Below are 24656 nucleotides of genomic sequence, written 5' to 3'. Positions count from 1 at the left end.
ATGTAATTATAATTATAGTATTTTGTTATAATTATTTAATACTTATGATTTATTTAATAATAATGTATTATTTACTGATCAATAAAAATATATATGATGATTAAATAAACAACAAAACATATACGTTCATTAGTTTAATAACTTTTTTTTCAATGGGAAGGGGGGAAACCCCTGACGTCAACTGTCACCAAAATGTAATGAGAATATTCTCGAAAGAATAACTAATTCATACCGACATGGCTACTGTATTCAGTGAAAATTTTAAAAACATTTACGAAAATAATAACTGTCAGTGTTACGACTGCTGCATTCATGAAAAATTCAAGAGAAAATGCTTGTAAAATGCACTTTAAAAATAATCAACACTGACAAAAAAAGATTAGCTTCGCAAACAAAACAATAACAAACCGTCAGCCATGATTTTTATTTCGTTTCGTTTCACTGAAAGCGCCAACTGGGCTACTTCCCAGAGTCCCCTTCAATCTCTGCTGCCCCCTGTTGGTTGGGAGTATACTTGCATGTCCACGTGACATTTGTTAAGGCTAATAGTGTTAATATTTGGCTAATATTTGTGTTCATGCAGGAGAAGAATGAAATGAGGAAGAATGGCTGGGGGGGGGGTCTTCTCGTGTGCATCACGAGTCACGTGACAGCAGTGTCGACGCCCATGTTAGATGTAGGTCAGCAAACACTGCAGCCGTGACTCATTAATAAATCTTGTCAATTGGAACACGCAGGAGTAACGCCACGTGCGCCTTCCTGCCTTAGCTTATCCTGCGGCACAAACGCACTCATATACACACACATACACACGCACATATATATATGTATATATATATATATATACATACCTGTATATTATATTTATATAGGCTCCAAGTGTCAATGTGAAACCCGGCATTGACAACATGAGCTCCACCATTCTCCGTGAAGCGAGTACGCCCATAAAACAATAAAAGCCATAAAGGCCGCACTAGAGACGCACTGAAGAAGCAGCTTCGCCAGCATGTAACGCAATCAAATGCTATTGCATGTGCCACTAACATCTGTTCCAATGCCACTAATACAACACATAATTCATCATAGAAAAAAATGACAACGCATACATACACTAACGTAGTTGGTGTCCACTTCTTAAATGTTTCAACTCGTCCTATTTTCGTGTCACCGAGCACTCCGGGTAAATCATGACTCGTGCACTGACAGTTTTGGTAAGAGCCTTTTGTTTCAGTATGATTACTGTTACTTAGTGGTTCGCACATTTTATTTTTATTACATATGATTAAAAAAATTAACATAATTACAATTTAACATACCTTTTTTTCGTTATTTTAGAAGTATTCATAACATGTAAATAAATGTGAATATCAATCGCATTACGAATTATAAGCACACACACACACACTGTTGCTCTTTCACATTCAATTACGTCCAAATGGGAAGCACAAACTAAACACGCGCGCGCGCGCACGCACGCACGCACACAACACTCCATTTCCTCATCTGCCGTTGCCATGGTGACGGGGGCACTTGGGGCGAAGCCAGTGTGTCCCTGTGTCTGTTGTATTGTGGTCATGCGTGTGTTCGTATGTGTGTGCACGTGTGCGTGTGACGATCTGCTAGCCCTTCCCGACTGAATCACAGCCCACCAAGGTAGGACGTAGGGGACAAAGACAGAGGAAGGGGGGAAGGAGGGAGCAATAAGGACGCACGGGAAGGATGAAGGAGGCAGGTGAAGGATGGGGAGGAAGTATGGGGGGGATGGTGTTGCAGAAGGACGGATGTAGGAGGAGATCATGAAGGAAGCAAAGGAGGGATGGAGGAGGAAAAGGAAGAACATGAAGGATGGAGGAGATAAGAAAAGTAGGTAAAGGATGCAGGAGATCAGAAGACTGCGATTGGCTGGCGACCAGTCCAGGGTGTATCCTGCCTCTCGCCCAAAGTCAGCTGGGATAGGCTCCAGCGTACCCGTGACCCTAACTAGGAGAAGCGGCATAGAAAATGGATGGATGGAGATCAGAAAAAAGAAGGGAAGGAATGAAGGCTGGATGGAAGAAGGGGAGGAGATGGGAAACGTAGCTGAAGGATGCAGGGGATAAGAGTAGAAAGAAGGGAAGGAGATGAAGGGTAGAGGAGATAAGAAAGAAGGGAACAACATGAAGAATGGAGGAGATAAAAGAAGGAGATGAAAAATGGAGGCCATAAGAAAGAAGGGAAGGATGGAGGAGATAAGAAGGAAGAAGGGAAGGAGATGGAGGAGGTAAGAGGAGAGGAAGGACGGAGGAAACAGGAAGGTGTTTATCATTGATGGCACCAAAAATGAAGACAGCTGCACATCATGTTTGTCATGGTGTGTGTGTGTGATGGATCCAAAATGGAGGCTTGCGTTGCAGCTGTGATTGGTGCAATGAAAGCTGTGACTACTGACATGTCATTCATTGTGCTGGAGACTCTTCAGTATACAAAAACCCAAAGATCCTCTTCATGACGGGAGGGCTCTGCTGTTGTTTTTATTGTAACGTGACATCAAAACAAGGATATTGCTTTGGATTCTCATATCCTGTTTTATTGTGAAGATATGACAACATGAACAAGACACACACTCACACATTAAAGGCAAACACAAAAGACATATTTGTACAGACGCACACAAGAGTTCCTTGTTGTGATGATGGAATGAGACAAGAACGTCCCTGGAGAAGCACTGATCAAATCATCTGCGCACACACGCACACGCACGTGAAGAGATAGAGCGGGCCAAAGGACAGGTTGTGTATTAAAGGGGATTTGAAGAGGATTTAAGGGCTTGGTGACAACAAAAGATGAAAATCAGTCACAAATGTTCATCAAAAAAATGGATGACTCAGCAAGACCACCTGTGTGGCCGCAAAAACAGACACGCAAAGTCAAAGATCTTCTATAAGACGGGAGCGCTCCGCCGTTTTTGCGCATCAGCTGTAAAAACAAACGAGAAGTTGACGTTGGGCGGCGTTTTCAAACACAACAGTCCAATGTTTGCCTTTGCCGCAGAAACGGGCGACGTCACGACGCCTGGCAGGAAAACTAACAAACCAAAAGACAAAACCAACAGTGACGGAAGGCCACTTTCACCGCGAGGTGACGGCAAACATCAGCACTGAAAGGATGAACTCCCGCCATCTTCCTCCGCTCACAAATGCTAAATATTAGCGTCAATGCGTGAAAAAAGGAAACAATAATAGCGTTTTTCACCAACGTGTCAGTCAAAACATGTTCGGGAAGCCACAAGGTTCATGAACGAAGAGTGTTTACATAGAAACAGATGGAAGGAGAGCGGTATACGCCCCCTTGTGGTTGCTTTTATACTGACGTCCTTTTTTACTCATCTTGCCGCAAGTCAACCAATGAAATATTCCTTGCGGTCCTTGAAAAGCACGTGTCGCCCGATTTTGTGTGTTTAAAAAACAAATCTCATTAACGAAATCATGTTTTTTGTTTTTCATGTAAAACCAACAATTGGAGATACTTGATTTTTGTCACACTGCGAAAACAAACAAACTAAACTGGATAAGAATAATTGTCATTAGACGGTGACAAATTATGTAAAAACCCCCAGAAATACCAACTGAATGAATGAAATCATTTCCAGAGAAAATCAGTAAAGCTTTCATTGCAGCTCTTGAAAATCACTTCATCTGATTTTGCGTTTGTTTCAGATTCCCAAAGTCATGTTTTTGGTTTTTCGTATAAAAGCAACAAAAAGGGGGGTACTTGTTTTTCCTTAGATCGCAATGAATTACGCGTGCAAATGCAATTACAGAACAAACAATCTCATTCACAAAGAAGTTTTTTGGGGGAAAAAACACAAAACAAACAAAAAATGAAGATACATAATTTTCTCCATACAGCAAAAAATTATAAAAAAAAAACAAAACAAAACAAATACAAATTAAAAAATCTAATTGCCAAATTAAACAAAAAAAGGAGAGTAAAACATTCACTGCAGTCCTTGAAAAGCACTTCATTCTATTTTGTTTGTTTTTTTAAAAAAATCAGATTCCCACAGCCATGTTTTATGTTTTTTGTACAAAAACAACAAATATTGGAGATATTTGCTCTTCCTTAGATCACAATGAATTATGTGGAAAAAAATTGCAAAATTCAATTACAAAACAAACAATCTGATTCACAAAGTAAATTATTTTTGTATAAAAACATGAAAAAACGGAGATACATTTTTTTTAGACAGCAACAAATTATGTAAAACCCCCCAAAACAAATAGAAATGAAATGCAACCAAGGTCATTGCCAAATAGAGATACTTGCGTTTCCTTCGAATGCGCTGAATTATGTGAAAAAAATTCCAAATGAAATGAAAAAACAATTTGATTCACAAAGTATTTAAAAAACCAAACCAAACCAAAGAAATTGGAGATGTATGATTTTCCTGAGAAAACAAATGAAATAAAAAGCCAAAATGGGATTAGCATGTGTCACTTCTACTGATGAAAAGTGCAAATCATTCCCGGAAGGTGACGCAAAGGAAGCACCTGGTTTTTACCCAAAAAGGAAAAAGATCAGGTGAAAAAGTGAAGACTTATTGTTGGCGCAACTCTTTCATCCGTCTTTATAGATCGTCCATAACTGCGAACAAACAGTTGTGTCCATGCTTGTGTGTGATGGGTGGGGCTCCACGCCGCTAGGGGGTGAGAGGGCTTCGGTCAGCGGTCAAAAAGTCTTTAGCTAGCATCATCAGTCGTAAACATCAAACATGGCCGCCAACCCAACTGAATAAAGTGACGTGAAATCGTGATTAAAGTAGATCTGTGCATTGTCAACGAAGACTTAACGTGATTATATGTAAGGTCAAAAATGAAAAAGCAGGTTGTCGTAATAATGAATACGAGTTATCGGTCCTGTATCGGAGCGTCATTCGTTTTGGGTTCTACACCAGCATGATTAGTGTTAACAGAGGAGACGTTTTTGTGCTAACTTGGAAACAAGTTGGCCGCTGGAGCTTGACAATGATTGTCTCACTGCTGCCTCTACAGGACACGAGACGTAGTGTTAGATCACGTTTGGCCAATGCATCGCCGTGCAACATGTTGTGCTTTAAAAAGTCCAACCAACTCTTTTTCGCATTCTTGGACTGACTCTGCGATAATAAAATAAAAATCACGTGAGCGACAACTCTTGACGTAAAGCAGCAAATTAGCGGTTAGTGAAGACAAGATACCCAACAACCCCACGCTTGGCACTTTTTCCGCCTGCTACCTGAGTCAAGCTAGCACGATGGGCTAGCCTTCGAGGTTAGCTCGCTGGTTTCGGGCTTACTGTCCGCAGCGTTCCCGGTTAGTCAAGCCCGGTGGACGCCGAGCTGTCCAGGTCGCTGACTCCTTCCGATGATGTCACTTCCTGGTGTCTGTGGCGGCATCGGCTGTAGTGTCCTTCTTTGTTGCCGTCCCCTCGGCCGGCACGTTGGGCCCGCCCCCGTTCTGGAGCGTTTCCTGCTTGTATTGCTGCAAAGCCCGATTGACGGCATCTTCCACCAATCGCTTGCTAATCCTCAGGAGCTCCGCCTCGTCGGGCTCTGATCGGTGACGCCCACCTGCGATGAAAAGACAAAAAAATACACACCTTTGTAATCATTTCATAAGAACACTTCTTACATTCGTACATGCGACAAGATGTACTTCAAGCAGAGGAAAGTGATTGCGTCCAGTTTCCAAACACGGAGATTGAGGGAAAAAGTCTTAAAAAAGTTGTGATTTCAAAAAGCTAATGTCGACGTTCCCGTTCCAATATTAACACTAATCCACTGTTTTTCTCCTAAGATTATGCAACATTGAACAACTTTATTTTTGTCATTGGTGGACTTTTTTTTCATTTCCACTTCGTACTCCTCGCAAAATATGACTGTGACTGTTAATGTCGTTAGGTTGCAACTTAAATTAAATGTGTTTTTCAGACTCCGATCTTGTAGTAATGCAGCGGGGCCTCGGTTAGCGTCCGCGCCGTGTTAGCGTGATTTTTGGTTAAAGGGATAGTTGGGATTTTTTGACATGAAGTTGTATGACATCCCCATCAACAGTGGACTACAGCAATAGTGACTAACCCCCCCGATTGGTCCCGTGAGTCTAATTCCAGTCACAGATCCGTGACGAGGAATGAATTCCGCTTAGTTGCTGGCGTCATTCAAGTACAGAGTTTGGCTTCTCAAAACAATATGAGTTCAAACTTGCATCACAAAAAAGCCTTGTCAAAAAAATCAGACCTCACTAAACGCTCGGCGTTATATTTGCCTCCCATCAGACGCCCGCGCACTGTCGCCTGTGCATTCATGTGTGTGTGATGAAGACGCTCGCGGTAATGCCACTCACGCCGCGCCTATCTTGTTTACGTACTGTCATGGAAAAAATGATTGGGTCACCGTTGTTTCTTCAGTTTCTTGATCCATTGTAATGCCTGGCACAACTAAAGGTACCTTTGTTAGGACAAATATCATGATGATAACAAATATAGTTCATAAGAGTTTCATTTAAGAGCTGATATCCAGCAACTTCCACGCTTTTCTTGATAATAACCAAAATCACTTAAGTTGTTAGCTGAATAGCTATAGCATTGTACTGCTAAAACATTTACAGTAACTCTCATGAGCTATTTTTGTTGTCATTGTTACATTTGTCCAATCAAAGGTACCTTTCGTTGTACCAGGCATTCAAATGACCAAGAAACTGTGGTCTCATCATTTTTCCCATGACTTTATGTGTTCCACAGCGGAAGAAGATGCGAGCGTCTTCATCACGTGCACATGAATGCCCAGGCGACAGTGCGCAGGGGTATGGCGGAGGACAAATGTAACGCCGTTTTGTGAAGTTTTTGTGATGCAAATGTATTACTCTTTTGAACTCATATTGTTTTGAGAGGCCAAAGTCTTACTTAAATGACCCCAGCAACAAAGCGGAACTACATTCTTCGTCACGGATCTGCGACCGGAACTGGACTCACGGGACCAAATGGAGTGGAGGGGCGGGTTGCGGGGTAAGTCACTGATGCGGTAGTCCACTGCTGATGGGCATGTCATCCAACGTCATGTCAAAACATCCCAACTATCCCTTTATTGTCAAAACTAGAATTTTGCCCCGGTTTGCGTGCATTCTCCAGTTAGCGTAGAACATGGCGTGCTTCTTGTCGTGTGTGTGAGTCCATCTGTATTCTTAACATTATTAGAATTAATATTTTTATCAGAAAACACCCTTCCTTGTTAGCATCATGTTAGCTAGTGAACAAAATGGCAAGCGGGACTGGAAGTTACGTGGTCCATCGATGATGCCATTGGACGTTGATGCGCACAAAACCCATTTTTATTGTTTTCCATGCATGAAACAATTCTCAATGCATAAATGCATGAGGGATGAAAGGGATAAATGAACATTTAAGGTTACGTTTGCCTTCACTGAAGACGCAAAATGATGGCACTTGCAACTTCTTTGGCTCCATTTTGGGTTACAGTATTGAGGTGAGAAACTACTGATTTCAAGAAACAACTCATGTCAACACAGGACGGCGGTGTTGGTTGATTTTAAGGTCAAAGTAACCTTAAATGTTTGTTTATCCCTTTCATTCCTCAATTTCTATGTATTTAGATGCATTTCCAGTTGTTTTCTGCATGTCAACCTGTAATTGTAAAACTAGAAAAACGTGTTTTGTGTTAACATTTGTGGCGGATGAATTGGATTTACATGATTTCTTGTGGGAAAAATAGATTGGGTTCATCCCCCATCACACGAAGCACCAATCAGCATGAATCCAGCAGAACCAGCCAGAATGAAAACATGTTAAATTCGCGCCACATTCGGGAGAGGATTTGAAATTCCTAAGCTTGGCTCCTTTTTTCCTTGGCGGCATGACGTGATATGAATTTGGTGAGTGACGTTTCAGCGGCTTCTTGGGTTTCAGCACCTCTGCACTGTCCACGGCGGTTTCCGCTGGTGGAGTTAAAGTGCCTCCTTTTTTCCTTGGCGTGGGACACTTCATAGCAACGCTTCAGCGGCAGGTGGCTGATGTTTTTTTCCCAAATGTGATCAAAATGTTTGGAATACTGTTGGAAGAGCGCAAGAATATTTAGAATGCCGTCAGAGTGCAGCTAGAATACCTCAATATTTTTCCACTTCGAAACATTCGGGTCGGCCACAAGAATGGGCCCTCATATTTGGAATGCCCTCAGAATTTGTAGAATGCAATTCAAATATCTTGGAATAAACCAAAAATGTTTATTTTGCCGGCATTCTGGCTCAGTGACTATGGCTCTCGTGTGACTATGGTGTTAGAGTTGCACCTTCGAGAGCAAATTCATGACACTAACCAAGGTTCCACTTTATAACCACTTCATTCCTGTCAAATTTCAAACCTCTTTCTCTTGATTTTCTCTCTCTTCTTTTCATCAATTGAGACCTTTTTTGCTGGAAAAGTTACGACTTTATTCCCGGGAAATTACAACTTTGTTCTCGTAATATTTTATCTTTATTCTTGTAATCTTATGACTTTTCTTTCTCAGAATGTTACAACTTTATTTATTTTTCCATAAAATTACAAATTAACATAAAATGACGTTATTTTCGTAATATGATGTCAAATCTATAAAAAGCAAGTGTTGCCTTCTGGTTTAGTGTAGCATGAGTCTCATTGATTTGAAATCTGCCTCAAAATACTTGTATTGATTCTTTGCGTGTGTTTGTGCCGCTGCAGAGGTAAGACAATACACCACCAGCTGCTTCAAATTCTCCTTGTTTTTTGTTCTTCCCAGCAAACGAGCGCCGTGTGGTTGTGCTTCCTAAAATAACACCAAAGACAGCACAACAAGTCTCTTTAATGACCTTATAGCTGGCAGCGACACCAAACAAAGCAAAGCCAGTATCTTGGATCATTGAGGTTGAATGGACTGATTGGCTAATTTATTTGTTGTTTTACTTTAGCTGCTGTGTAATTAAGACAGCATCAAAGGGACAGAGGACAACAGGACATCATTTCATGACATTAGACATACATCTTCAATGAAATCATTCATTCATTCATCAATGCTGATTGACGATTTTTTGCATTTATGTTTTTACGACACATACTTGAACGTTTGGGATGGCGCGTATGTGGAGTCAAATCTGCAAAATAAACACCAACATGTTACATAAAAAAAGCATATTTGGAGGGATGTCTCATGGGTTTCATGTCATAAAAGCCCCTTTGTGTGATAACAGAAAAAGGTTATGATGATGCAGTCCTTTATGACCCAAGGATACATGAAAGCATGCTGACAACTTCAAAACAATTGTTGTCCAGACGGGAGATGCAAAGAAAGCTCAAACTAGTTGGAATTCTGGCAGAAACGTCAATATTTGCTTCATTCAATGGCATATTTCGGACCAGTGGTTGTCATGGCAACGTTTAGAGGAGCTTCCAAGTAAGAGTGCTATGTATGGTAAGTCTCTACAACCGAATGATTGGATTTTTTTCATGAATGATTATTACTATGAGCGTTCAAATTGCAGCACGGCATAAAGACTCTGTAAAAATCTGAATAATTTAGAGTGGAAAGCTGCTGTGGGAATGATTATTTTTTTGCCTTAAGGCCTTCAGTCAATTGCTTGCCTTGCTGTGCTTGTGTTCACGCCAGCTTGAATCATTTGAAAAGAAATTGTGCTAATTCAGGCCGCTGTAGTGTAAAGAAACTTCCGCTGTTGAGATGAACAAGCATGCTACAAGTTGCTGGAGAGAGCGGACAGTTTGCTTCTCGACAAATCACTTTGGCTCCACGCGCTTTAAGGAGCCAGAAAGATCTTTTGCTATTTGAAGTACCAACAGTGTTTGAATCCTCCATGTTTAAAGGCCCCGTTAGCAAAAGTATGATTTTTAATGATGTTCAAACAGTAACATGTCCCTAGAGCCTCTTTAAGAGCACCGAACGTGAGACAAATCTTTTCAACGCCCTCACTTGTTTGCTCCACTTTTGAGAGAAGAGGTGCTCAAACGCTCACTGTTCAACTTTACATGAAGGAAAATCCTCCTTCCCCAGGCTTCGCTACACATCTTAAAACACAGCCTGGAGCACTGCCAGTCGTGTGTGCTGCAAGTTTGATCGTTTTGTTTTCCGTCAGTGAATAGGCTAACCTAGCATGATGTTGCTGTTAAAATGTGAGTGTAATGTTAGCACTGTAGCGTCACGTAGCAATGCTAGTGTTGCTAACGTTTGTGTCCTTCTTAATATTACATTGTTGTATGTGATATACGCCATTTATTTATGTTGGACAAGTGCAAGAGTTACAGTGTACAGTCGTCCCTCGTGGTTAATTGGTTAATTGTGGCACCGTTGACACTTGTTAAAACTATAGAAAGTTGCTACCATTGACAATTAGCATTTAATAATTAGCTTGTATGGAGCGTCTTGTTCGTTTCACATATCCATGGTGCTTTAGTTTCCACTCGCTAGAAGACGGGCGACAAAGCGTAAAGGCTGTTAACATACCAACGTTTTATTTCAGGCTTGACAGTGCTGCAGACTGTGTTTACATCTGAGCCCTGAGCTAGACTCCAGAAAGCTTTAAAAACACAAGTACTTCAAATACCAATCTTTAGCAGTCCACTTCTCTGACACAAATTCCAGTCAGGCCTTTAAAAACTTCCCATGTGGGAGGGAGTTTTTTGTTACGAGATACTATTGGCTATACAAAATACACAACCAATAATCTCATTTTTGTTTACGTTCCACAGCCTAATCATAATAAGACTAACAATGTGACCGAGTTGATTTTTGGGCTGAGCAGATTCCCTAAAAAAAATGGAGGGTTTAAGCGAGGAAATGAACACAGGAGATGGCGGGATAATGGCGGTTTGCGGTGGAACAAAAGAAGGGAGCAGGTGCAGAGAGGGAGGATGGGTGACCTTGAAGGACTAGTACTGTAAAAACCAGGAGTTCTGCAGCACTGATGATGATGGTGGTGGTGGTGCGGCAACTTCCTCAGGAAATGCCTTCGACACAAGATATCAACTCTAGCATCGAAGTGAAGCTGCTCATGCTGCAGTGAAGGATACCGTAAATGTTTCAATTATATTTACCAAAATGCAGGGGATGGATTTGGAGGGTGGCTGAAATTTGAAAATTCATGAAATATAGAACAGGTTAATGATTTAACTTTAATAATGATTTGGGGTGCATGAGAAAGCGTGGCTCTTTGACCACATGGTCAAATATTAAAACTGCTCAGCCAGCATGAATAGTACTGATGAGGTCATTGGAAGCAACAGTACAGCAAGTGTAACGCGTATGGGCTGAGTGGCAACATTTTAAAGCAATACATTATGAGGTTGCCTGCAGCCACAGCTGTTAAGGCCATTTTTTTTTCCTAATTAGAGTACCCAGTGGTTATTAGCTCCCACCTTGATTGAATAAAGGCTATATTCGGGGGCTTTACGCTACATATTCTTTCCATTGCTTTAACAACGCCAGTGCAAAAAAAGTGGTATTTTTGTAGTTGTTCCACCCTGCTCAGCTTAGCATGAACCAAGACGATAGTGCCTTTACAATTGTTGAGGTTTAAAAGGAAAAAAGACGAGTGGGGAAATAGTTAATACATGGAAGCATATCACAGAAATAGAAGAAAACGTGGCTGAGCCTCCTCTCATCCCTCGCTTTCATCTATTGCACATGTAAATGCTAAACATTGCACACAGCACCTGGATGGAGACATCTAACTGTTCCATAATCTGCATGCAAAGCTCGGCACTCTGTTGCATTTCAACTGGGCTGTTATGTGAGTGTCACGCCACCTTCGCCATTCATGCACACGCCCAGTCTCCCAAGTCTCTCTCCTCATTGAATACCTAAAGTCTCAAGGCTAGACAATGTGCAGTCATATTGACATTTTCCAGCTCAATTCCTGAGAACAATTTAGAGTGTTTGCTTGCAAGTGTGCGTCATGCTGTGTGTTCGCTAGGGCGATTGTCATCATATCACGGGGGGCAACACTCACTTGCGATCTCTGCAACCTCCTATTGCTCTGCCCCTCATTAGTTTTCACCCCCAGCATTCCTCCTTTGCTCCCCTTTCCCCTCCTCTCTCCCTCCCTCTATCTCCCTGTCAGCCTGCAGAAGTAGGCCACAGTGGCTGGACTGTTTATGGCCGTGCAGCTGCAAGCGGCGTGCGTGTGGACACGTGCGCGTCGGAGGCGGTCAAATAAACAGGAAGACGACGCACACAAACGGTAACGCGGCGTCACGCCATTTTAATCATAATTGCGTTTAACAGCAGGTATATTTGGCACACCCACGAACGCACGCACGCACAAAGAGATGCATGTGCAGTGTCAAAGTCTGCGTTTATGATGACTTTCAAGGCTATTCAGCCTCACTGTTCAATCATCAACCTGTGCAGCAGTGATAATGCAAGCACTTAAGTTAGCACAGTGAAATAAATGCAGCCCACTCACAGCAGCATGGCGGTTCACTTGAATTGACTGACCTTGTATGTTTGCTGTGTATTGCTACCATATCACTTTATGTGTACAATAAGCATCAGTGTGCACACACTCAAACTAAGCATTTTGCTTTAATGCATATCCTCTTTAAAGAGAAGATCCTTGCAGAAGTGCTCTGAATTGGTCAAATTGCGAGGACATCTCTTGTGCACAGGGTCAAACTGCTGTCATCATTCAAGATTCAAGAGGTTTATTGTCATAAGCACAAGAAAATGAGTAAGAACAAAAGAAACATTAATACCAATAAATTAAGCAACAATAACAGAAGATGTGTGCTGTCCTTGATGAGGTTGTTTGTTCATTAAAGCTCATCTGTACAGGCAATGCCGTAAGTTACCCTTTTAACACTCTGTCATGCAAGTGTAAAAAAAAAAAAAAAAAAAGTGAACTTTTAATGGACGCAGGTGTGGCGACCAACTAAACTGCGTGTGCTTGTGAGGCGAGTCCCTTCACATTTGGACTGACTTTGTTTGGCGTTCCTGCGGTTTCATTACTGACTTTGTCTTCAGCCATGACAATGAGTAAAAGTGTGTTGTCCTTTCTTGAGTCACGAGAGATTGTATTTCTTGTTCAATGGTTGTCATAGCATTTTTCCACTTGCAGTTTAGGTTGGAATTTAAAATCTCAGTCAGTCCAAGTTAATAGCTAACGATGGACAGTCAAAGCCAAGTCAAGTTTTCAGGTCATTGTACAACCCCTGGCAAAAATTATTGAATCACCAGTCTCGGAGGATGTTCATTCAGTTGTTTAATTTTGTAGAAAAAAAGCAGATCACAGACATGACACAAAACTAAAGTCATTTCAAATGGCAACTTTCTGGCTTTAAAAAACACTAAAAGAAATCAAGAAAAAAAGATGTGGTAGTCAGTAACAGTTACTTTTTTAGACCAATCAGAGGGAAAAAATTACGGAATCACTCAATTCTGAGGAAAAAATTATGGAATCACCCTGTAAATTTCCATTCCCAAAACTAACATCTGCATCAGATTAGATCTGCTCCTTAGTCTGCAGTTAAACAGGAGTGATCACACCTTGGAGAGCTGTTGCACCAAGTAGACTGACATGAATCATGGCTCCAACACAAGAGATGTCAATTGAAACAAAGGAGAGGATTATCAAACTTCTTAAAGAAGGTAAATCATCACGCAATGTTGCAAAAGATGTTGGTTGTTCACAGTCAGCTGTGTCTAAAATCTGGACCAAGTACAAACAACATGGGAAGGTTGTTAAAGGCAAGCTTACTGGTAGATCAAGGAAGACATCAAAGCGTCAAGACAGAAAATTTAAAGCAATATGTCTTGAAAACAGAAAATGCACAGCAAAACAAATGAGGAACAAATGGGAGGAAACTGGAGTCAACGTCTGTGACCGAACTGTAAGAAACAGCCTAAAGGAAATGGGATTTACATACAGGAAAGCTAAACGAAAGCCATCATTAACACCTAAACAGAAAAAAACAAGGTTACAATGGGCTAAGGAAAAGCAATCATGGACTGTGGATGACTGGATGAAAGTCATATTCAGTGATGAATCGCGAATCTGCATTGAGCAAGGTGATGATGCTGGAACTTTTGTTTGGTGCTGTTCCAATGAGATTTATGAAGACGACTGCCTGAAGAAAACATGCAAATTTCCACAGTCATTGATGATATTGGGCTGCATGTCAGGTAAAGGCAATGGGGAGATGGCTGTCATTACATCTTCAATAACTGCACAAGTTTACGTTGACATTTTGGACACTTTTCTTATCCCATCAATTGAAAGGGCGTTTGGGGATGATGAAATCATTTTTCAGGATGATAATGCATCTTGCCATAGAGCAAAAACTGTGAAAACATTCCTTGAAGAAAGACACATAAGGTCAATGTCATGGCCTGCAAATAGTCCGGATCTCAATCCAATTGAAAACCTGTGGTGGAAGTTGAAGAAAATGGTCCAACCTACAAAGCTGATCTGGCAAAAGCAATCAGAGATAGTTGGAGCCAGATTGATGAAGAGTACTGTTTGTCACTCATTAAGTCCATGCCTCTGAGACTGCGAGCTGCTATAAAAGCCAGAGGTGGTGCAACAAAGTACTAGTGGTGTGTTGAAGTATTCTTTTGTTGTTGTTTTTTTCATGATTCCATAATTTTTCCTCAGAATTGAGTGATTCCATAATTTTTTCCCTCTGATTGGTCTAAAAAAGTAACTGTTACTGACTACCACATCTTTTTTTCTTGATTTCTTTTAGTGTTTCTTAAAGCCAGAAAGTTGCCATTTGAAATGACTTTAGTTTTGTGTCATGTCTGTGATCTGCTTTTTTTCTACAAAATTAAACAACTGAATGAACATCTTCCGAGACTGGTGATTCCATAATTTTTGCCAGGGGTTGTAGTTCATCTGAAGGTGTCTGTAGTAGGAAATATTGGACATGGAATTAGTCTACTCCAGAGTCAAAGCTGCCGCCATCATAAAATCTGTATTAACTGTACAGTCGTCCCTTGTTCATCACAGTTAATTGGTTCCAGACCAGACCGCAATAAGTGAATTTCTGTGAAATAGGATTCAATGTGAATAGACGGATATTTTCATAGGTAAAGCATTGAAAACCTGTTTATGACTTTCTAAACACCTTTTTTTTTTTTTTTTTACCATTATTAGAGCCTTGTAGACATGAAAAACACCCCTATAGTCACATATACAATCCTATTACTCTTGTTGTTCAATACTAACACGTAGGCTACGGGATCACTGCAGGGACATAAGAGACCGCCGCTGCTCACAGCATATAGCAAGCTACCGAGCTAACTACTGTAGTTAGCCACCAATTTATTTGTTCTAAACGTACAGTGTCAAAGTGGGAAAGAAGGACAGAGTAAGAAGCCAAAAATGTACCACTTCCACATGGAATGGGAGGCCTATTATTAGTCAATATTAATAATGTTTGACTAATAATAGGCCATAGTCAACCATGAAACAGCGATCATTTATTAATACATTTTTGGGAAACCGTGATAGAGCGATGGAGTGATGTTTAAATTGTGACAAAGTGAGGGACGATGTATAAGTATAAGTATATAACATTTTTAACAGTCATACAAGTGTAAAAAGAAACAACCTTTTAATGGACGCAGGAGTGGTGACCAACTTAGTCAATATTGACATTGACATCAGCCATTTTGTACTGAGCAGCCAGGACATATACAATGTAATTTGCTTCCTTACGCCGCAACAGGTTCTATTTCCTGTTCAATGGTTATCATGGAATTTTTCCACTTTGGGATTTATGTTGTCAAATTCCAAGTTGCACTCTACGAGGAAAGTCGACCACAAGTCAGAACAAAGACAATGGCAGTTAACCATCTGTGTCATGGAAAGGCTAATGTTAAAAACAACTCGTATTTGTGTACATGTCCATTTGTGCCTAAAACTCCCAGACAGAGACACGGGCACACATTGGCTCGCAACAAAAGCCTACATAACTTCATTTCTGCAAGCTGTTCATGCACTTTGCACCGGCAAAAGTCACGAAAAGCGTCTCAGAGTTTGGAAAATCCACTTTTAACTCTGCTGCAACTGTGCAAGGTAAGGCCACAAATTCACACAGTGGTCTTACAGCCGTTCAGGAGGTGCCAATTCAGGCTTGAGACTGGCGTAATTGGCTCAGTGTATATCCGCCTTAGACCCTCCAAGCCCCAGAGCATGATGCTACCGCCACCATGCTAAGAAGTCACTTTGACTGGTGTGCACACACACACACCTAACACGCAAGCCAAGTATTGTGTGCCCTACTACAGCTAACAGCTCACATGCTAAACACACAGAGCAGCCATCCTAGTGACCTGGTCATTCTCTGCTAAACAGTGTGAACAGCGTGCTCTATCACAATTGTTCACACACACACACACACACACACACACACACACACACACACACACACACACACACACACAATAGTGCTCCTTGTTGGCCATCATCTCCAGGACACGCAATCCCCCAGAAGGCACATATGCATGCATGCACGTCACCGTGGACCTTAATGGGTACGGACAACAGACACACACCCACACACGGCGGACACTTACTGATTTTCTCCTCCGCTTGTGAAAAAGGGAAGCAGCATAGTTGACCCATGGCGCCTCCAACGACCCCTCTACTCCCTTTTTTTTAACCCACTTCCTTGTTCTAAAAGCACATTTAGAATAACAGTTCAAACTGTCCTACGGATCGATGCCGGTGTGACCGCGTACAGGCACACACACACACACACCGTAAGGACACCGCTAAGAATGTAAGCGAGAGGATAAAAACAGAAGAGGAGGGGGCTTGCCCTTTTTTCCTCTCAGAAGTAAAGGCAGCAGAAAAAATGAACGAGTGGCTCCTCGCTTGTGCTCCACTTTGCACTGACACAGCGAGGAGGAGGAGGAGGAGGAGGAGGAGGACGGAGATGAGCAAGAGAGGGCGGGAGATAGCGCGTGTGTGTGTGCAGCAAAAGATGACTGAAATGTTTAATTATGGTGTACAACATAATGCATGGAGTGTGTCGATAGGCAATGCTCCAATCAGTGTTGGTGGTAAGAGTGTGAGCAGCGTGACAAAAAAGGCAGCAGGATGATGCCAGCGTGTGTGTGTGTGTGTATGGGAGGAAGAAGAGATGGTGGAGGAAGAGGAGGAGGAGGTGGAGGGGTTACAGGCGCCACCCCTCCTCTCGTCACTGTAGCTTGAATAATGCTTAGTGAATGGCCAGCAGCTGTGGCCCACTGCTGCATACAAATGTCTATTATTTTCATACTTGTGCTGCTTAGGTTGACTGGGTGTGTGTGTGTGTGTGTGTGTGTGTGGCCGAAAAGAAAAACGTAGGAAAAAAATGGTAGTACAGTGGAACCACAGAAGTCGAACATACTGAGAAACAATTTTACCCATAGGAAGTCATCCAAATAGGAATAATCTGTTCCAAACTGCAGCCATCCTAAAACCTGAACAGGCATTTGAAAAAACAATTTTCATACTAGTTGTTAGGAGTAAGTAGTAGTTACAAGTGTAAAAACTAGTTAACCACATTCAAACGTAACATCCAAGCTTAACTTTGATAAGGCGTGTGGTGACGCTGGTGTCTTACGATACGTTCACACTGCAAGGTATGATGACCAATTCGGATTTTGTATTAAAATCCAATTTTTACATTACACAAAAATCTGACTTGTTAACACAAAGCTCTCAGGAAGTGACGTGCATGTGGTAAAGCACGACATCACATGCATTTTCGTGTGTTTTACGGAAGTGAAAATTGCTGCAGTCTATGCTCTCCTTAATGCGTTCGTAGCAAGGATTTTGTACAAAGGGAGTCGATATTTTCTTAACCAAATGATTTTGTGTCGGAGATTAAGAAGAAAGAGGGCAAGAATTTTGGCTATGGTCGTTTGTGGAGAACTTGCTGCGACGTCTGTTCAGAGGAACGTGTGGGTGGCAGAAATGGTGGGACATTGTCCTGAGCTGCTTGTGAAAAACACTTGTGAAAAATCATTTTCATATGACAAGAACTTTTGCCTACATCGATGAGTACCTTTATCCAAGTCTCACACAGTAAACCAGTGGCGGTTCTAGCAACGAGCCATATGGGCAATTGCCCAAGGTGGCATCCTCTTGGGGGTGCCGCGAGGGGGGAAATAAAAAAAAAAAAAAAATCCCATTTATTTGTGTTCGGCGCTCAGTTCCTCATTAAGTCGCGATGTGTGACAGACGGGCGCGCTCTACAGGCTTGATGACGTTTGATGACGTCTGAGCAGCATGGGGGCGCGAATATCCCGCCCCCATGCTGCTCAGACGTCATCAAACTGCCACCACGTGACATGAATCAAAGCAAACCAGGGGTTTCCATTCCATTTGTGTTGTCATTAACACTTTTGCTTGTTTATTATCTTGCATTTGATATACAGTATTTTGTGGCAATGTATACCTTAATATGACGTATATGTCGGATATTTGTGACCTGACTGTTAAGACTGCAATGGATTGGATACATACCGGATTTATATCTACATATGAACGAGGCCCGAGTCGCATTTTAAAAAATCTGAATTGTACTGTTCACACGTACATGAAAGAATCAGATATAGGTTACATGTGAGCAAAAAAATCTGAATTCACCTGCAGTGTGAACACAGCTTTAGTGCTTATTTTCTTTGTCAGGTACTTCTTAAGGAACTACTGCAAAAGCGCTGGTCAAAGATCTTCTATATACCAAGAGTACTTTGCTGTTTTTCGGAACCGATTGTAAAAACACTAGTCAAAGACCTTCTATATATCACAGGAGCACTGAGCTGTCAAAGTGCTAGTCAAAGATCTCCTATATCATAGGAGTGCTTTGCTGTTTTTAGGAATCTACTGCAAAAACACTAGATATTCAATATGACAGTATTCTGTGGTTTTTAGCAACCAACACTTGAGTTGCTCCCAACTGAACATACAGGTCGACCTCAAGTAATTTTGAGTTGGTCTGGTCTCCTGTGTTTACGTCTCTAAGGAAGCACCATTTATCCAAGAGGAGACTGAGGGACAGGGGAGACTGGTCAGCATAGTAGTGGGGTACCTAGTTTTGAGATAAACCACTAAATGGTGCTCGTACTCTTTATTGTTTACATTATTCATGGGTGGCCAACATGCAGCTATGACGCATAAAACCTCTAAAAGTGGTGCATTTCTAGTGGCCTCTTTTACATTTCGATGCGGGCATCTCACTATAGAAATGTGTGTACTTCAAGGCTTGGCCAAGATGCATTTTGTATGAAGCCCCCCACCCATCGTCCACCCACTCTATTTCTTGTGAATGTGTGATGCATATAAATAACTTTTTTTTTGTCCTTGTTTGTCACTTGGATTAAGTGCACTTGAATTTGTGCGGCGCCAGTACGGCCAAATGGAAGGCGTCCTCGCCAGGCAACAGCGAGAGCGACTGACAAACAACTGTTAGCTGTTTGAGCAACACCAAAGCAATGCCAAGACTAAATGTAAAAAAACTCCCAAAAAATCTGGCTTGTACTGGCATGTACTGTACAGCTTGTATTTTCACTCCAATACTGTCTTAAACCCAGTACATCCTTTAAGGCATGTCTCTTTCATTCCTCGCTTCCACCCAATGTTGACATCCAAAGTCCTGTGTCCTTTGGCCAAGTTACAATACTTATAGTGCACATTTTATCATGGACTCAAGGCGTCATGTTCCCACAGCTGTTAAGTTGAAAGGTTAATTGGTATAAGGTGTTGTACCATATTGACCTGAATAAAAGACGGCATTTATATTTTCTAGAAAAAAAAACTCTCTAAATGTCGGCTGGTGTCATATTTGTGGTCTAGAGATTTAAACATGCAAACCAGCAGGTGGCAAGAAACGACTTTTCTGCCCAGTCAGAGCTTTTCTTCCCAGCACTCACTCACTCACACACACACACACACACACACACACACACACACACACACACACACACACACACACACACACACGCACACACAAAAAACCTTTGGGAAAAAAATTAAACAGCTATGACATGCTTTTCATTGTAATCAACCAAAAGGTTGCTACTTTACTTAAGAAAACCATTAATTTGGTCTTTGACTTTGTCTTTTGTCGTTGTATAGTCAGGGCCGCCTTAATTAGAGTCAGTAAGGGTATGGTATTGTCCAGGGGTCGCGGCTGCCGCATGCAGCTCTTCAGTCTCCTTGTTGCGACTCCCTTCGCCGAGCGCAGTGATTTTATTAACACCAAAGTAGAGGAAATGTGAATAGCTATGTGCTCGAAGGCCGTGACACGCCAATCGCCGAGGTGGTGACTCTTGGAGAAGCAGATAAGTGTGCCGTGGGAGCTGACTGCTTGTGACTGCTTGTGACTGCTGTGAGGCGGGGCAGACCTCTCAGCAGCAACCGCAGAACAATACTTGCTTTCCGATAGTCTACCAAAAACCAGTGTTTTCAGTAAGTCTCTAACTACCAGTTCTCGCTAGATTTTGTGAGAAAATGGACAAGTTGCCAACGGTGGTCATTAATGACAATTCAGCACAGGGGTAAACGCTACTGACACTGATATGCAGAAATGTGAATTTTTTTATGTTAAAGTTAAATGTTAAATGTTTTAATTTTAAACAATAATGAGAACCACCTAAAAAGGCTTACAGAGATCACATGCTTACAATTTTTTATTAGAAGTTTATAAGCTGTGTAATGTTTTGCGGCTCCAGACTTTTATTTTATTTTTTTTACGAGAAAAGGAAGCAAAATGGTTCTTTTGATGCTAAAGTTTGCCGATCCCTGGTATAGTCGCTGCACTTTTTTTGTGGCTTTCCAGAGTGCTGAGGGGTGTTAAGAGAAGAAAAGTGTGAGAGGAGAAGAAGCAGGTGTCTTTGATTTAGTCTTATCCATACAAAATATTTTTCCAAAAAATAGTCTAGAAAAGCAGGGGTCGTCTTACATTCTTTCTCTGCACGTTTTTTTGTTTTTTGAGGTGGCTTTTTAGAGTGTTAAGAAGAGCATGAGAAGTGGTGTGTATAAAAATATTTATTTTTCCAAAAAATGAGTCTTGAAAAAGTGGAGGTGGTCTTATATTCGGGTCATTATGGTTATCATATCTGATCTGGAGATTTTGATGTGCACAGGACACAGGTGACAGTTTTGTTTGAATCCCATCCACTTTTTTTTGGACAAGTCCTTTGGATTTCAAACTCACACTAGGAGCTTAGCTAGTAGTTAGCGGTTTACTTTTTGGGAAAGGAAGTTTTAGGATGCCGTCAATGTTAGCACTCAAGTGATAATTCACCCATGCCCGCCGGTGAGTCTTCTAGTACACTTGACAAAAGGCACACACATTATTGAGGAGGCGGTGTGGTGACAAACAGCTTCCCTCAAGGAACATGCACAACCCACGTGTTGACCTTCAGGTTGTTTTGTTTCGTTTTTTTTTTTTTGCTGCATTTGCTCTTCTGCATAATCAGGTGCTGAAGTTGCTTTTTAGCTAGAGGGAACATGTGATATCACCACCCCCCCCCCCGTAGCTTTTTCTGCATTTTCTGCTTATTCTGTGGTGAGAACACCTGTATGTTACGTACCACTGGGAGCCCTTTTGTTCACGTTGCCGTCACATTTAAACACTTTGCACACTTTGCTTTTTCTGCTGTGTTCAGCAGGACTAGAAGCTGGCAAGGAGCAGTGTTAGCAGACTGCACGGTGCTCTCGCTAAATGGAGGTCTTGCTAAAATGAATGAAGTAGCGACAACGCGGTCTAGCTCATTGTAATGGATTGACTGTGCTTTAATTAAATGTAAGTGCAAACAAAGAAGCACCAGCGCACCCCATGAATAGATACTAATAGGTTTTGGAAGTGTACAGAGAGGGAAAAGCACCATTCCTCCCATTGATTGCACCTCCTTTTCCTATTCCTATGATAATGTAACCTCACTCAGCTGTTCTCAGGACACAAATATCGAGCTTCTGTCCCAAGAGATTGGACTCAAGATGAGATTTATGGCAGTAATGATTTAGCGTCCTGGTCCTTTGTCTAATGCAGTTTTCACAAGTCAAAAGAGAAGTAGTATTTTGTTTTTTTCCATTAAGTCAGCTTTAGGGCAAACATCCGAGTGCTCTGTTATTTATAATTCATTACGTTGCATTTGCTCTTACCTTCTGTTTTAGTCAAGATACCATGAAATGTTTCTCAGTGTAGTCGTGAAACAAGCCAAAGATTTCTCTTTGGGATGGGATACAGTGGAACCTCTGAAGTCGCACAACTTGGAATTTGATCAACAATTTGGGGAAAAAATATGCCTCCAAAGTCACATAAAACTATACTCCTGATCGAAGTCTTAAGACCAGTTGAAAACCTGCAAGAATTTACATTTTATGCTGCTGGGTCTTAAGGAGGTTGTAAGTAGAGCTTCAGAATTCAAAAGTGAAACAGGCTGTTCAGCAGCTGATCAAAAGTCTAAGATCATAGAAAAAAAACGCGGCCCCGTGTCTTGACAGACAGCCAATGGGATCCTCCGGCTCAGGGCCAATGACATTTTTTGGGTTTACCACTTGACTTTTTTGTTCCATAACCTTCAGGATGTTTGAAGAAGTTTGAAATGACTGTCTTACTGCGTCCAACCTCAGCAGCAATGGCGCATTGCGAGAGGCCTTGCTTGTGCAGCTCAGTAATCCCACTGCCTTTAAAGACAGAAAGCTTTGTTGCCTTTGTCATCAAGAGATCATGACAGTGTGAATACCTGACACTAAATCACATTCAGTCCACATTTTCGCCAGGATTTTGGCTTTTAAAGGCTGTGCTCTTAAACTTTTGATCAGCTGATGAACAGCCGATTTCACTTTAATTCTTATTTGCAAAAAATTGCTTACTTCTTTTTCCATTTCTAAGCTCTACTTAGAAGATCCAACAGTGTAAAATGTAAATTCTTGCAATTTTTCAACTAGTGTTAACATTTTGATCAGGGGTGTAGCGTCACAGTACTGTAAAGACCTCAAAAATACACACACACACACACACATATATATATATATATATATATATATATATATATATATATATATACATATACGTATACACATATATATATATACACACACACACATATATATATATATATACGTATACACACATATATATATATATATACATACACGTATACATATATATACATACATACATACATAATATACATATATATATATACATACATACATACACACACACACACACACACACACACACACACACACACACATATATATATATATAAAAAACGATTTGTCTCATAATTGAAGTGGACATGTGAACCAAGCAGGCGGCACCAAACAACTTCTCCTCAAGTGAGTCAGAGCTTTTCTTCCTGTCACTCACTACTGTTTTGAAACAGAAATCCGACCACTTATGTGGTTTTCACTGAGGAAAAAAATCATTTCAAATGGAGGTTGCACCGTGCTACAAATTTTCTGTCTGAGTGGATTCAAATAGCGAATCATGAAAAGGATGAATCACATCCTATTATTGCTTTGGTATCTTTTCATCTATGCTGGACCAGCGAGACTGGCCTTTTCTTTAGCATCCGTCACCTACTTTTGTCTGTTACATGCCACCCTCATTTGGACGCTTTTGTCTGGCCAACCAATCTTCAAGTCCATTCTCCCATCATCCATTTCACCACGACAATCAGCTAGTTTCAATTTTCCTGGCTCTGTCCTCTCATCACTCAGGTAGCAGTTGGACCTTCCTAACCTGGCCCTCCGGCACCTCAAGAGTGCCCAGCAATGTCACCTTCATTGATTGAGCCTGATTGAAGAGCGCGTCGTGACGAGAGAGGAAATCGATGAATGGCAGAAGGTCACGCCGTGGAGACGCTCATTTGAACAATGCTCGGGGTGAGCTATATTGACTTTTACCTGTCAATCACATGGAAATTTGTCAGTCTTAATATTTGTACCCATTTGTTTTCTTGAACCAAAAAGTAAAAAGGGATGGCTTTTACTAGATGGTACCAGCCAGCAGAGGGCGCAATCAATTCAGGCCAGGAGCGGATGAAGGTTGAATTGGAGTGAGGTTCCCCAGGCTGCACAAGTTAATGCATTAATACATTTGCATCACCCTCGACTAACTTGGTACTTGTTTTCACATGTTTTGCTATATTTTGTCACAGGTACACGGGATGAAATGGGGGGTAAGTCACTACATTGCTGCTGGGCATGTCATATAACTTAATGTCAAAAAATCCCGAATTATCCCTTTAAATGGCAAGGTTCATGTTTATTGGTTCTAGAGCGTTGGTATTTAGTTTGATATGTTGTTTACATTTTTTCAAATTGTGGTTGCAGCAAAATAATGTGTTTATTTTGTTAATTGATGGTTTTGTGGGGGTTTTTCCCCACAAAAAATAGGTAAAAGTCATGTGAAATGTTGAGCTGTCCATTCATTTGCCATTTCTAATTATTATCATTTTCTGCATGTAAAACTATTAATTATTGTCGATAAAATGTGTTTTGGCCGCACGGTGGTCGAGTGGTTAACATGTTGGCCACACAGCCACAGTCTGGAGATCGGGAAGACAAGTCAAGTGTCTTCATGCGGCGTCCTTCACTAAACCCTCTCAACACAGTCTGACAGCCCAGCGGTCCGCAAGACATTGTGACAGATGA

At 41.3% G+C, this 24656-nt stretch overlaps 1 protein-coding gene and 1 long non-coding RNA gene across 4 annotated transcripts in view; one reads left to right on the top strand and one right to left on the bottom strand.

Annotated features, from left to right (window-relative positions):
- Positions 1-24656, bottom strand: part of LOC129171976 (A-kinase anchor protein 7-like) — a 37677-nt gene that overhangs the window by 4425 nt on the left and 8596 nt on the right. For 2 of the 3 annotated variants that reach the window (XM_054761216.1, XM_054761215.1), the window contains exon 10: positions 1111-5587. In XM_054761216.1, coding sequence (XP_054617191.1) covers positions 5388-5587 — 200 coding nt within the window. In that variant the 3' untranslated portion in view covers positions 1111-5387. Of the gene's footprint in view, positions 1-1110; positions 5588-13391; positions 14896-24656 lie in introns of those variants that run through there. The other variant, XM_054761217.1, reaches the window with a different exon arrangement.
- On the top strand, positions 9074-24458 carry LOC129171977 (uncharacterized). Its single transcript, XR_008566873.1, has 3 exons — positions 9074-9454; positions 23721-23885; positions 23973-24458. It is a non-coding gene; the product is annotated as an uncharacterized LOC129171977 (long non-coding RNA).

Source organism: Dunckerocampus dactyliophorus, chromosome 19 (assembly GCF_027744805.1).
Source record: "Dunckerocampus dactyliophorus isolate RoL2022-P2 chromosome 19, RoL_Ddac_1.1, whole genome shotgun sequence".
Lineage (NCBI taxonomy): Eukaryota > Metazoa > Chordata > Actinopteri > Syngnathiformes > Syngnathidae > Dunckerocampus > Dunckerocampus dactyliophorus.
The sequence above is the reverse complement of the archived record's forward strand: the minus strand, read 5'-3'. Positions and strand labels throughout refer to the sequence as shown.